This window comes from Agelaius tricolor, unplaced genomic scaffold, assembly GCF_023055355.1.
Source record: "Agelaius tricolor isolate 1412-34295 unplaced genomic scaffold, bAgeTri1.0.p SCAF_6, whole genome shotgun sequence".
Taxonomy (NCBI): Eukaryota; Metazoa; Chordata; class Aves; order Passeriformes; family Icteridae; genus Agelaius; species Agelaius tricolor.
Window position 1 is genome coordinate 15,271,724 of NW_027269266.1, and position 13,913 is coordinate 15,285,636.

At 38.9% G+C, this 13,913-nt stretch overlaps 1 protein-coding gene across 4 annotated transcripts in view; it reads left to right on the forward strand.

Moving 5' to 3' along the window:
• Positions 1-11,592, forward strand: part of ARHGAP21 (Rho GTPase activating protein 21) — a 112,416-nt gene extending 100,824 nt beyond the window's left edge. For all 4 annotated transcript variants that reach the window (XM_071428802.1, XM_071428805.1, XM_071428803.1 and 1 more), the window contains 11 exons: positions 51-199; positions 1,670-1,809; positions 1,897-2,052; positions 2,160-2,238; positions 2,684-2,757; positions 2,843-2,932; positions 4,884-5,009; positions 5,203-5,244; positions 5,572-5,677; positions 7,433-7,464; positions 9,009-11,592. In XM_071428802.1, the coding sequence (XP_071284903.1) occupies positions 51-199; positions 1,670-1,809; positions 1,897-2,052; positions 2,160-2,238; positions 2,684-2,757; positions 2,843-2,932; positions 4,884-5,009; positions 5,203-5,244; positions 5,572-5,677; positions 7,433-7,464; positions 9,009-10,742 (2,728 nt within the window). In that variant the 3' untranslated portion in view covers positions 10,743-11,592. The remainder of the gene's footprint in view (positions 1-50; positions 200-1,669; positions 1,810-1,896; positions 2,053-2,159; positions 2,239-2,683; positions 2,758-2,842; positions 2,933-4,883; positions 5,010-5,202; positions 5,245-5,571; positions 5,678-7,432; positions 7,465-9,008) is intronic.
• Positions 11,593-13,913: the final 2,321 nt, after the last annotated feature.

The window sequence follows — 13,913 nt, forward strand, 5'->3', positions numbered from 1 at the left end:
GTAGAGGTTTTATTTAGCTTCTTTCAGCTGAAGTAGTCTCTCTTGTTCAGTTCTTCAAGCAGCAAAACAGAGCCATCTCCCAAAACACCTCGCCAGAGTCTGAGTATCAGACAGACTCTACTTGGAACTAAAGCAGAGCAGAGGACTCAGAGTCCACATTCTCCTAAGGATGAGACAGAAAGGAAGCTTCTCACTAAAGGTCTGTATGTTTTGTGTATTTCTTTAGTTCCCTTCTGCCCCAGTGTAAGGCCATCTAGGTGCCCTTCTCAGATATTCTTTAATTCATGAATATACAGATGCAAACCAAGTATTAGCCCAGGGGTTTTAAGCTGCAGCTTTAATCACTCATTTCTAGGAACTACTTAATCTCAGATCCTGAAACTTTTATTTTAGTCCCCTCTCAAGAAGTTTTTGTGGATTTTTTCCTTCAGCTCCATGTAGGGCTAACAGTAGTAAACACAGGTGTTAAGCTTCTTGACAGCAAAATTTTGCCAAGCTTTGGAAATAATATTGTGTGTAATTCGTACTTCTGTCTGCTGCTGACTCGGAACTGATAAGGTAAATTTTTCCACTAAAGTGCTTCCAAAGTATAGAACAGATTTTTTTTTGTCTTAATTTTTAAAACACAGGAGTGAACTTGTATTATTTTTTCCAGAACAAAATTAATGCCTCCTGAGTTCTAAATGTCACTATGTACTCGGGTTTTTTTTTGTTTTGTTTTGTTTTTTTTTTTTTTACTTTTTTTTCCCACATAGTGTGTAGACATATAGTATTTCACATCAGACTGTTGTTTAAAAAAATGTGTACAAATTCAGGCAACAGGATAAGCAACCACTTTTGATCAACCACTTTGGAGTGATTCAGTCTTGAAGTAAAGCTATCAGTGAATTCTGGTTTTTGTTGCCAAAAAACGTCCCTTTGCTTCTGCAAAGCTTCACATGTAACTAAATTGCACATGTTGGGTAAATCTCAAATCTACTGAAAGAATATCTCCAGAAATAAGAAAGAAGTACTTACTGTGTTAAGATGACTTGCAGTGCAAGATAAATGGGAATTGCAATTTGTTACAAGAATTCTATAGGAGACGTAAACAGAGAAACTGAACTTTTAATCTGATTTTTGGATAGAGAATATTTGAAGTGAGTAATGTTTGGAATTACTTAGGAGTGACTAAAATCTGATAATTTCTGAAAGAATGAGTAAGTCTGCACAAGTGTGAGCATGGCTCTAGAGTCTGATGGGTATTTCATGCAGCAGTGTGATTCCATGGAGACTTAGTGTTCTGATACGAAATGTAGATTTAAATTTTTAAAAATTTTAGTAGTTTATATAAATATCAAGTTTAAATTTAGTAGTTTATCTACTTTTAGTCTTAGAATGATGAAATGCCACAGTAGCATCCGGCTCCTTGCTTTTCTAAGTCCAGGGTGTGAGTATGTTCAGATTTATCTTATGAACCAAGAAGAGTAACAGAAATTGTGTTTAAGACAGATTAATGAGTTGTTGCATAAAGCCAGGCTGGTAAAAGCTGAAAATGCAGCAGGTATCACTTGCTCTTTGCAAATCTGTTACCTGTATTTACAGTCAGTTTTGTGGCATAAATGTTCTTATTTTGTTCTTATTTTTCTTCTTTATTTTCTTTTTTTTCTACTATCCTAACAACAAAAAGATGAGACAAGCCCACCAAAAGACAAAGGGACATGGAGGGGCATTCCAAGCATTATGAGGAAGACATTTGAAAAGAAGCCTTCTGCTGTTGGAACATTTGGGGTTAGACTTGATGACTGTCCTCCAGCTCATACCAACAAAGTATGGAAGTAGAATTTTTCTTTTATTGGGAATGTAAAATACCTTTTAAATCACTTTCTTATCTATAGAACTCTTCTTTTTTTTCAGTATATTCCACTGATTGTTGATATATGCTGCAAACTGGTTGAAGAAAGAGGTCTTGAGTACACAGGTATTTACAGAGTGCCTGGAAATAATGCTGCCATCTCAAGTATGCAAGAAGAGCTCAACAAAGGAATGACTGACATTGATGTTCATGATGATGTAAGTCTTTAATCACACTATTTTCGCATTAAAATCCCCAAAACTTTTGGTTGTGTTGTGATCATAGAAATATAAAGCATGTCTGACCTTTTCTTTTAAACACGTAGAAATGGCGTGACCTGAATGTGATCAGCAGTTTGCTGAAATCCTTCTTCCGAAAGCTCCCAGAGCCCCTCTTCACCAATGGTAGGTTGTTTTCTCTACAGTTTTGTCTCTAGGAATTGCACTTGAACAGTTGTCTTACAACATTCAGATGATTTGAGAGAAAATTTAGGGAAATCATCCCCACTCTGCATTAAATGTTTTCTTTCCTAAAAGGTAGGGAGTCATGGTGATCATCTTAGGAATGAGAGGTGTAAATATAATTTGTGTGATGTGAAGGGATTATGAATATGCAACTAAAAGAGTAAAACTTTCATTTCTACTATTGCACTATTCAGTGAAAGCTGGGGTTTTTTTTCCCTACTGTCATGCAAAACATACAGTATAATGGGCTAATTTATTACTTCCAGGGGTCATTCTTTTATGTATGTTATTAGTGTTCAAGGGGTGAGGGGCTGGCAGATGGGGGTTTATATACATACATCTATAGATCTAAAAACTCATATAATAATTTCTGTTTTTTTAACAGACAAATATGCAGATTTTATAGATGCCAATAGAAAAGAAGATCCTGTTGAGCGTCTGAAAACACTGAAGAGACTGGTAAACTAAAATCAGTTGTGTTGTAGGTGCACTACAAAATTAGCATTAAATGTTCAGTGCTCTTAATAGTGATTGTTCGTTTCAGATTCATGATTTACCTGAACACCATTATGAGACTCTCAAGTTTCTTTCTGCACACCTGAAGACAGTAGCAGAGAACTCAGAAAAAAACAAGGTATTAGAAAGAAACATATAACATATTTTGGTTTGTCTCATTAGTATTATTATGTATTATAATATATATAATAATATATAATATAATACACAAGTATTATTTTTGTGTAGGATCATTTCCAATTAAGGTGATAATTTATTGTTGTAGATGAAATTAGGGAATGTTGTTATGTGGAGAAAATTTTTGTAATAGGCTAAGTACCTCCTGCAGAATATGCATGTTTAGTGTGAATTAGGTTTATTCAGACTGGTAGTCAGTCTTTTTAACTCCTTGCATCCTAAATTCATCCCAAGTCTAAATATCCTGTAATCCAATCTAGACCCCAGTAAGACTGTGCCTGGGCAGGGCACAGGTGAATAAACATCAGCTTTCTCTGAAGCCTGGCTTCTGGATGCTTGGGAGATTTTTAAGACTAGGACTTGCTATAGTTACTTGAGTAATTAACCTATAGATGCTGTTTCGCTGGTTTTAAGAAGGAAAATTCATAATATAAATGGTGGTAGTTGGTCACTACTGGATCTTTTTCCACCACTAAGTATAACTTTTTGTAATTTCCACAGGGTAGGAAAGAGGTGGTTTGTGTTAAGTGCTCCTGTGCATGCTGTAGTCCATCAGTAAATGCTAATAATAGTGTCCCTTTCTCAGCTCTCAGGGAGGGGTAGCTGAGTGCAAAGCTGTTTATAATATGGGTGTGCTTATGGATGTTTACTTCAGGGCAGATAATGTGGTAGCTTGGCTACCAATGTGCAGGGTACAGGAAAAGATTTGATATAATTGATGGTATATAGAAAAGCCTGTGGCCAAATCATTTCAATCATCTTAAATAATTTAAAAGATCAGTTGAGGTGAATATGGTAGGTTCTGCAAATAATACCTTCCAGTTAAATAGGAAAGAAAAGTATTTGTGTGTTCATTAAAAAAAATTCAACAGATTATAAACTTTAGTGAAATTACAGACAGTATTATAAGGAAATTATAGTAAATGTCATTTTTAAGTGCAATGCCTAAAGGAAGCTTCTCCATCATTTTATGGTTTTGGTGGGCTGTATAAAGGTTGTTAAATACTGTTAATATTGTTGAACATATAAGGCTAGATCAAAGAGGTGTTAGAATTGTGTGACTTGTCAAAAGACACAATTCAAGAGAGCATTAGGGGCTTGTGTCATGTTTGCAGCTTAATTCTGGTAAGCACAAAGTCTTTGCTTCCTGTATATTACTGGTCTATTCTATACCAGAATAGTAAACTCTTAACTTAAAAGAAGTAAGCAAAAATAGAAGGTAAGTTCTGCTGCTGTTTCTTGAAATTATTTGTCACAGATATAACATTAGTCATATACTTAATTCACTTCTAAAGTAGTGACCTGATCACACAATGCTGAGCCTGTCTCACAATAGATGTCTTGGGTCCATGATGTTTGTTCTGCCACCTCCTCTGAAGTTGCTGCAAATTGAATGGGGTCTTTGTCAGCAGATATAATACAGTATTTGACTACCAGCTTAATTTTGTGTGTGTGTCATATAAATGTTTTCAGGAAAAAAACAGGGAACTATCAATGCCTTTTTACAAAACAAAAAATTCTGAAAACATCAGTGTTTCCAAGCAGCAGTGTTTCTTTAAGGAAAGAAGAAAAGATCCCCCTGAAAGTGTAAAGAATATGTCTGGGTTCTTGAGTTTTCTGTACTTGTGGAGCCATTTGCTTGCAGTAGGTTAAGGAAGGCTGGAATTCTGAATTGCAGAAGTGTTGGTTATATTTATTGCAGCTGCATATAGGAGAGTTTTGTTGTAGTGTAATATCCTACCTGAGTCAGTAGTGTATTTTTAAAAAACTCTTTCATGTCCTTATTTTAAATGGTTCTCATATATTTTAATAGTGTTGTATTACTATGCTTAGCCCATATTGCTGTATTTTCTCATTATAAATGTATAATGTGGAAATATTTCATTTCTTAGATGGAACCAAGAAACCTGGCAATAGTATTTGGTCCAACACTTGTGAGGACATCTGATGATAACATGACACACATGGTTACCCACATGCCAGACCAATATAAAATTGTAGAAACACTCATCCAAAAAGTAAGTGGATGCATTTCATTATTGAAAAAATAAGATGGTGCACAGATCTACCAGCTTTTTCTCTCATTGGGCCAGTTTGGGTCTGGTATTTATCCATCAAACTCTCACTTTCAGTAAAATTTATGTTTGATTGTGCCACATTTGGGTTTTGAATTTCCTGTGGGGTTTTCACCTTTTTTATTTTAACTTTTAGCATGACTGGTTTTTCACAGAAGATGATGCTGAAGAACCTCTTGTAAGTATTATGGCATAAATACTTGTATTCTAACTGCCTTAGTTTAGAATCTGCTTCTGCTGCCTCTAGAACGCCTGTATATTTTTTACTATGTCACTGTATGGTTTGCTCTTCAGAAGCACCTTTATAGCTTTCCAGTCCTTGTAGTAATGAATTCTATTCTTTTTTTAAAAAGCAAGCCATGCATTTGTTTTAAAAGCATAAAGGAAAATAGGACACGCTTTCCTCGTGTTCTTCAGGTGAATAATGCCATTTTCTAAATGCTGTTGAATCGTAATGAACTATTTGTGAAACGATGATGAAGAGATCTTTGTTTATTAACTGTAGACAGCAGTTCAGGAGGAAAACACTGTAGAATCTCAGCCAGTGCCAAACATAGATCATTTACTCACCAACATTGGAAGAACGGGAGTATCTCCTGGAGACGTATCAGGTAACTCTTGCCTGGACAGTGTTAATCCATAGGCTAGAATAACCTACTCTGTTAACTCAGTGTAACTCTCTCTTCCTATTTTCTTTTACTAATAAAATGTTTTCCTTTTTTCCAAAAGATCATTTAACATTTCTTAAAGACTTGAATTGTTGATAATCATGCATGATAGAATTTGGAAGACTTTTTTTGTCTAACAGGAATTTAATCATGAAAAGATGAGGCTTGCACATAGTATTTTATTTATTCACAGTATCCATGCAATCATCATCGTGAGGTCAAGCAGAGACGCTGCTATAAAGTGGTTTGTTGTGATGGCAGAAAGACTGATCTTCAGTGGTGTTCTAATATTGCTCCTTGCCAACGTTAGGAATGCAAAAATTTGAGTTATATTTTCTTGTCAAGTGATGGACACTTTAGTATGTTGCAGTATGTTTATACTAAAGCTGGTTTCCTTCTGTTTATAAATGCCATCCTCTTTTGTGGCTAAGGATAAGCATTACAGGCTCTTTTTTGGTGACTTTTTCCCTTCCTCCCTTCACTCTACTATTGCACTAACCCAGCATGTTGTATCCCACGAATGTTATCCCTCCGTCTCTAGCTTTTGTTTCAGTTTTCAAAGGGTTGTTCAGCACTTACTGAAACAGTCACTTTGTCCTGATGTTGTAACAGGCGAAGTGGGAGGAGTCTATCACACGGTGATGTCATTAGTGGATTCTGTGATGTCACTGATGGACAACTGGAACTGTAGGAAGAAGGAGGACTGTTGCCCACACTGTAGCTGCCTTGTCTGCAGAAACCCCCGTTTCTTGTAAATGGAAAAAACCCCAAGTTGATCTGTGCTGTAAATTTTTTTTTAAGAGTCTTTTAAACAGATCAATGCTACTTTTTAAAAGTTTTTCTGCTGTTTCTTGTTATCTCTGAAGCAGACCCTGAGGAGAAATAGCATGGTATGGTCTACCAGTCTTTCTAGTCATAAAGCATTAGCCATGTGTCAAAAAGGGGCGTGGCAGGGGGCTCAGCTCTTTCTTCCCAGGGAGAAAGTCCCAAGTTCATGTTTTTTAGTCATTGTGCTAGCCCCTTCCTACCCCCTTTATAATTGTATAATCTTGGGTTTTGCGAGACAGTGAAACTATGGTGTCCATTTTTCATTTCATAAAAGCGCTTCTTGTGGGAAAGTACAAAACTGGTAGCTGCTGACATCTAGACAATTTAAAAATAAAATTTTACCTGTGTGTAGTAAGAGGTGGAGAGAGATGTATAATTGGGGATTTACACAGAAAATATGACTTAATTCCTTTAAAACCTCACAAAAAGAGTATGACTACAAGAACCATGATTTGTACCTAGGGAGCCAGCTGTACAAAGACACCAATTTTGCTTTGTGTGTCCTGAATCTCAGGAGAGTACACAGTGCCATCCTGAAAAGGTCTCTCAGCTGCGGTTTTGCAGGGGCTGTATACTTAAAGCATTGAATAAACATTAGTATTTCTGTTTTTTATTTTGAAGAACAGGGCTCCTTTGCCATTCCTATCATTGAGCTGGTTCTGCCTACAATTCACAGCATCCTTTCATGGCGGTGGCTTTCTGTGGTGCAGCTTGCATCTTTGTGAGCTCTGACTATTCACTCTGTTCTGGTTTTAATTTGCTTCACATCTTGTTCTGTGCTTGTCTTTTTCATAAGTCCAGCATTGTCTGTAACAATAATTAAAAAGTTGTACAGAACTGAGCAGATTTTTTTTTTTAATTTCTCCACAGATTCAGCTACTAGTGACTCAGCAAAATCTAAGGTAAATAATTTTCTGATATCATATAGTTATAAGCTTCTGAAATCTGTTAGATGCTTCCCTTATTAAATCACTGATATGCAGGGGTACTACAGAGCTTATGTAGAATTTCTTGAGTAAGTGGTAGTACTGTTTTCTCATAACCTATTTTTGAAGTGTTACAATGGAAAAGGACTTGTGTGCAGTTAGCTGCATCTACCAAAGCAGTCAGCTGCATACAGCAACAGCTTTGTTCCAAGCTCTCACAATTGTGGGCACTTACCTTACCCCCTTTTTGCATCTTATTTAGTAGTGGTAATTGTATATTTAAAAAATGTACTAAATGTATATAGTATGCTCCCTGTTGTTGGCATAGTACTAGCTCACAGAGAGTATTTATGTTTCTCTGTTTCACTGAGAAAAGTATACTTGGAATTCAGGCTGTTCTTCAGGAGGTAATAGCTCCTCCTCTAGAGGGAAGGCAAAGGCTGTGGTTACAGGTTGCTCTGCAGAATCTCCCTCAGAAGTGTTGCTGTGCTGGAGAGGAACACCTCATGAAGCAGGGGAACAAGGCTGGAACGTGGCTGTTTGTTCAATCCCCAGTTCAGTGACAAAGCCCTCATGTGACACATGTGGTTTGTCCCTCATGTGGACAAGCCTTTGTGTCCTGGGCTGTTGAGGAGTTCTGACAGTGGGTGCCTATAGCATAGGCTGACGGGCAGCACACAGCTGACCTCAGTGAGGCCATGGCACAGCTCTGTGCTGGCCTGCATTCCAGCTGTGGCACTGATGCCCCCTTGGAGCTGGGAACAGGACTCAGAGCATCTTTCTGGTTCATTGTGGAGATGCCAACACAGCTGCTCTGTGAGGATGTTTGGTGTCTCAGCTGTTTCCTCAAAACAGCCCAGTTTCCAGGATATCACAGCATACTGCCTGTAGCAGCAAGGCTCTAAGTAGGAAAGGTGCATAGCTTTGAAGGGGCCAGGTGGTAATGTTAGAGTATTGAAAACAGTTTTTAATTCATAAAATGGAATAATTTGGCTTGTACTTTTATTGTTTCTGTGCCATTTTAAAAGTAAGTTCCTCTAAAATAAGGAATTTTATTTTTAATTTTCTACACTTAAACTAGTTATGAGTAACATTCATTTTATTGGCAGTAATTAATTTACAAACTCATTCTGAAAGGTGAAAGATGAACGGAAAAATGGAGCAATTAGACTTTTTGAATAGGTAAGACCTTGAAAGGAGGAGGGATTGTGAGGCATCTGTGAAACATTTGCAAGCCAGTCTTGAGGTTTTCTTACTGTAATGGGGTCTGCTTTATTAGTCAGTCAAAAAATAAATAGTAGCATACACAAACCAGTCTTGGCTAAGTGGAAGGGACTCAGATAAAAAGTGGAATGCTCAGGAAGGAAATTGACTTATTGGGCAATGTCATTTCAACTACAGAAGGAGCATGTAAATGTTTCCTGAATGAAGATGCATTTCCTACTGTGAAGCTTAGGATGTGTTTTTAAAGTGTTTCAGGCTTTTTGACTTTAATTATGCCCTCTCCCTCTTTTTAACAGGGTTCTTGGGGTTCTGGAAAAGATCAGTATAGCAAGGAACTGCTTGTGTCCTCCATTTTTGCAGCAGCTAGTCGCAAGCGGAAAAAAACTAAAGAGAAACCACAACCAAGTAGCTCAGAGGATGAGTTGGATAATGTGTTTTTCAAGAAGGAGCTTGCAGAACAATCTCGTGGTGACACAGCAAAAGAGAACACAGCTAAAGGGGAATATGAAAGAGAGAGAGAGATAGGGAGAAAACAAAGGATGTTTGTCCTGAAGGAAAAAGAGAACAGCAGTAAAAAAGATGTGAATGTTGTAAAGGATGAAAAGAAGTCATTAAAGAAAGAAAATATCCTGACAGAGGAACCTTCACTGCCTTACGATGAAAAATGTACAAAATCATCAAATATCAACTGTCTGCAAACTGTGCAGAAGAATAGCCCAAAAATGCCTATGTCACAATCTTCTTCCCAGGTTGAGGAGACAGTGTCCGACTCTGGCACTATGCTAAGCACTTCCTCCCAGGTTTCCCAGCACAGATACTCATGCAAAAAAGTAGCCAGCCCTGAAATTAAACACAATGAGTTTTTGGCAGCTGATGTCAGCTCCATCACCTCAGATTACTCAACTACTTCATCTACGATGTATCTGACTGGTTTAGATGCCAGTATGCTGAGCCCTGAGGTGCAGTCAGTGACAGAAAGCAAGGGAGAAGATGCAGATGATGAAAGAAGCGAATTGATCAGCGAAGGGCGTCCCATGGAGACGGACAGTGAAAGCGACTTCCCTGTCTTTGCCACCAGCGCTGCTGCCGAAAGGCTGTCCAAAGGGAAAGTTCCAGAAGCGGTGAAGACCAGTCGGAGGAACTCTGAAGAAAGTGAAGTAAGTTGTACTGAGGGAAGTTCCACGCCAAAGTTAGAGAGTCGCAGACTTTTCAGCTCGCACAAACTCATTGAATGTGATACGCTCTCCAGGAGAAAGTCTGCACGGCACAAAACGGACAGCGAGGGGTCAGGGGACGCGAAGAGTGAGAAGGACTTGCCTACTGTGACCAAAATGTTTGACATCATGAAAAAAGGAAGATCTACAAGCAGTTTAGCTACATCAGCCAAAAGTGAGGCCGACAAACAAGAACCTACGTGGAGACTTAAGATTACAGACAGGTTAAAGCTGCGACTCAAATCATCTGCTGATGATATGTTTGGAGTTGGGAATCAGAAAGCTAACTCTGCAGAGACTGCAAAGAGAAAGAATATCAGGCGAAGGCACACACTTGGAGGGCAGAGGGATTTTGCTGAAATAAGTGTCCTGAATGCTTGGAAAGCTCAAGAACCAAGTCAAAGCAGAGAGAAAGAATCTGAGCTTTCAGCTGTGACTCGGTTGAAGCCAAAATGTCCAGCCCAGGACCTCTCGATCTCAGACTGGCTTGCACGAGAACGTTTACGCACTAGCACAACTGACCTTAATACGGGTGAAACTGGAAAGCCCAGACTTGAGAACACTAACTTAGCAGAGGTATCAAAGGTAGAACTGCCCTCATCTGCAGAGATGCAGGCAGATGAAGGCAGCTCTTCCAGCAGCTTGACTTTAATTAATAGAACACCACCTTCGGGACCATTTCAGCCACCAGACCAGGTAAATGGTGAAAATTATCAGAACATGAACAAAAACAACTTCAGCCCAGCAGTTGATGCCCATCCTCATAAACTGTCTGGGACCCAAGTGGTTAGATCTCGATTCTACCAGTATCTTTGAAATGGGGAGATATGTCCACTGCAGCAATTCATTAACTTACCCTTACACTTCCCAGTAACTCTGCGTGTGTGTGTGTGTGTGTGTGTGTGTGTGTGTGTACATATATAAATATTTTTTTCCTGTACTGTTGTTGTTATGCAGCCTTCATTTGGGCTGGTTTCATCAATGTGCTCTGTGGAACGTCTTCACAGTGCATTACCACAGCCAGAAGAACACTAAAGTTAAAGTATATATATATATTTTAAGAAAAAGTATATTTGATGGCTGCATACAAATGTTGAACAAAGCATCTGATGCAACATGCTGTGTAGTGTATACATGGTTTTCTGACTGAGAGTTGGCCTGGCATTAGTATGCAGGAAAATTGTTCTTTTGGTTTAGTCACTAACAAGTGCCTCATTATAAATTCATTTGGTTTGTTAGGGTGCCATATTGCTAAATTAGAGAAACTTATTACAAACAAATAAATGCATTTTACTGTTAATGAGTTTCATTACATTTTACAAATGTTAACACAGGTGGCTACAGAGCTTCCATTCCTTAGGCATTCCAGTAAATATTGGAGTTTTATATTTCCAATTTTAATACAGATTTTGAGTTTTATGTGACTTGAATTTCTAATCTTTCTGTAAAATAAGTAACTTAACTGTACATATTACATGTGTATCTTTTCTTCAGATACCAGATTTGATATAAATGTTGTAACATAGGCGTGTAGATAGTGGATACTGGATGGAACTGGTTTCTTTTATTGAGAATATAATTCTGCATGAAGACCTAATGAATCCAAACCTGTATCATGCCTGTGTGCATACCCACTTAAACACTGGAAATAAAATTGTTTTGGTGACTCTTTGTGTGATTTGAATTCTTTCTGATGAACGGTTCTGAAATGTCACGTTTAAGTTGCAGTCAGCAACTGCACTTAGGATCACCAAACCTGCAGTTCCTCCTGGATGAAGGGCACCTCTCATTAATCTTTTTTTTGTGGGGCCACACTGTGCAGGTGAGAGACATGCAGTTGGTTAAGTATTTTCATCTTTATACATAATTTGATTCTAAGGTACATAGTAAGTGGGTTTACGTTTAATGTGCAGATTTTGTAAAGTCAGAATGAACATCAGTATCTGCCAGTTAGAACAATACTGTAGTTTGGGTCTTGGAGTTTTCATAATTTTAACTAAAAAATGTTTTTCTGCCCTAAAAACTCATCTGGGTATGAACTCTATCAGTTATATTTTTTCATTGTATGTTCTTCCACACCTACTTGAAAAGAAAGCAGCTGTTCATCACTTTGGGTGTCCCTGTGTCTTACACTGTTTATTGCTTGGCAGAGGATTAAGCCTCTATCAATGTGTCCAGTTACTGCAAGGAGAAGGAACTGTGGTACTGGGATGTGCTGGCTGCTGTGCTTCTAGGCAGACCTCATTTCTTTCCTGAGTGACTGTTACTGTGCTTTGATCTGCTGCTGCTTTCATCCTTCTGAGAAATCATAAAAATTGGCTGTGAAGAAAAGTCCCAGATACAACAGCTGACCTCTGTGAAAGTTCTCACCACATAATTGGGTGCATCTAATAGCAGGTCCCATAGAAATGAGCCATGTTCTTGTGGTCTCCATCCAAACTAAAATGTCTTTCCTCCCGGAGCAGATGGGAAGTGGTGCATTAGCAGTGTTCAGGTGTGCTGTGTCAGGAGGAACAGCTGTGTTCTGTAGAGGGCAGAGGAACTGAGCATGGTTTTGGTTTCAGTTGTAACAGTAAAGTCTACCTGAACATCTTACTGGGCTTTCAGAACACAGTGCTGTGACACCTCCCATGCTGTTCATCAGTGAGTACCCATTGTCTTTTACTGGAGCTGTATTTTGTCCCATCATCAGTCTCAGAATCTTGTCAGTGTGTGCTGAGCATCCACAGGAAGTCACAGAGGCCTTTCAGTGAAGGAGTGAACTTAGGGAGGTGCACAGGGGAGCCTGGGGATCTGTACCTTCCTCTGCTTTGACAGCCATTTTGATGGGTTAATTTCCATTTTGTTGTGTGTATAGATAATTGATAATTTTACTCCTGAACCCAGACACATGGATGTCAACTTTTGTCTTTGAGAACATAGGACTGTAATTGTATTAAATGAACAAAAATCATCTGAAAAATTAGGAACTTAAAAAACAAACATGCAAAACATGACTTGTATTGGCTGACAGTGCTGCAGGTACCAATTTATTTAACCTGATCAACCTCCATGGTATTCTCTGCTGCTGCACTGGTAGCATGGAACATGTAGGGGAAACCCACGACTTGGGGGGAGAGATGCAGGGAGCATCTACCAGGGGCATCAGGGAGAGGAGGTTACTGAGCTCCCCTTAAGAAAGTAGTGAGTGACTGCATATCTGAGTCTGGAAAAATGCTGTTCTTTCTGCTTCTTGAAGACTGCCAAGATTTGGGTCACCTTAAATGTCAGCCAGTGTGGCAGCTGAGAAAAAGGACATTTTTAGGAGTCATTGCTATGCCCTGATCTTAACAGCAGCTACCTCAGATCCTTATCTGTAGTGCTTTTTTTACTGTGTTGGGGATTTTTCTTTTTCCCCTTCCAGTGGAAGAGAAGGGTGACAAGTCTGATGGACTCAAGAAGGGAAGTGCATGCCTCCAATAGACTGTCCTGAGGTGGGTACTGTCAGTGTTCCTCTGGAAGCTGGATCCTGTGGGATGGGGAGCTCCATGGGCTTGCAGAGCAGCTGAGGAGGGCAGGCATCACTGAGCCCCCTGCCCCAGCTCAGCCACGTGTGGCCAGGGCAGATTGCTCTGGGCTGGAGCTATGGCTGGCTTTGGAATATTGCCACAGATGAAAGCTCCACAACTTCTCTGGGCAAGCTGTGCCAGTGTTTGGTCATGGAGCAAAAAGGGATGTTTTTTTATGTTTAAACAGAATTTCTAAACATTGCTGCTTGTGTCCATTTTTTTGTTTCTGTATTTCATTAGAAGGATTCAGACAGGCTTGGGAAGTACTTCTGGTCTGAGGACTGTTTGCAGCTGTGAAGCTGCAAGTTGTGCAAGTTGTTAGGGGCAGGATAAGCTGAGATCTGATGGAGAAATAATAAAATGTGTTGGTAGCAATGGTAGTGTTTGGATTTTTTAAATGGTCCCTAACAGCAATTCCTGCTTCAGTGGTGATCAGTGG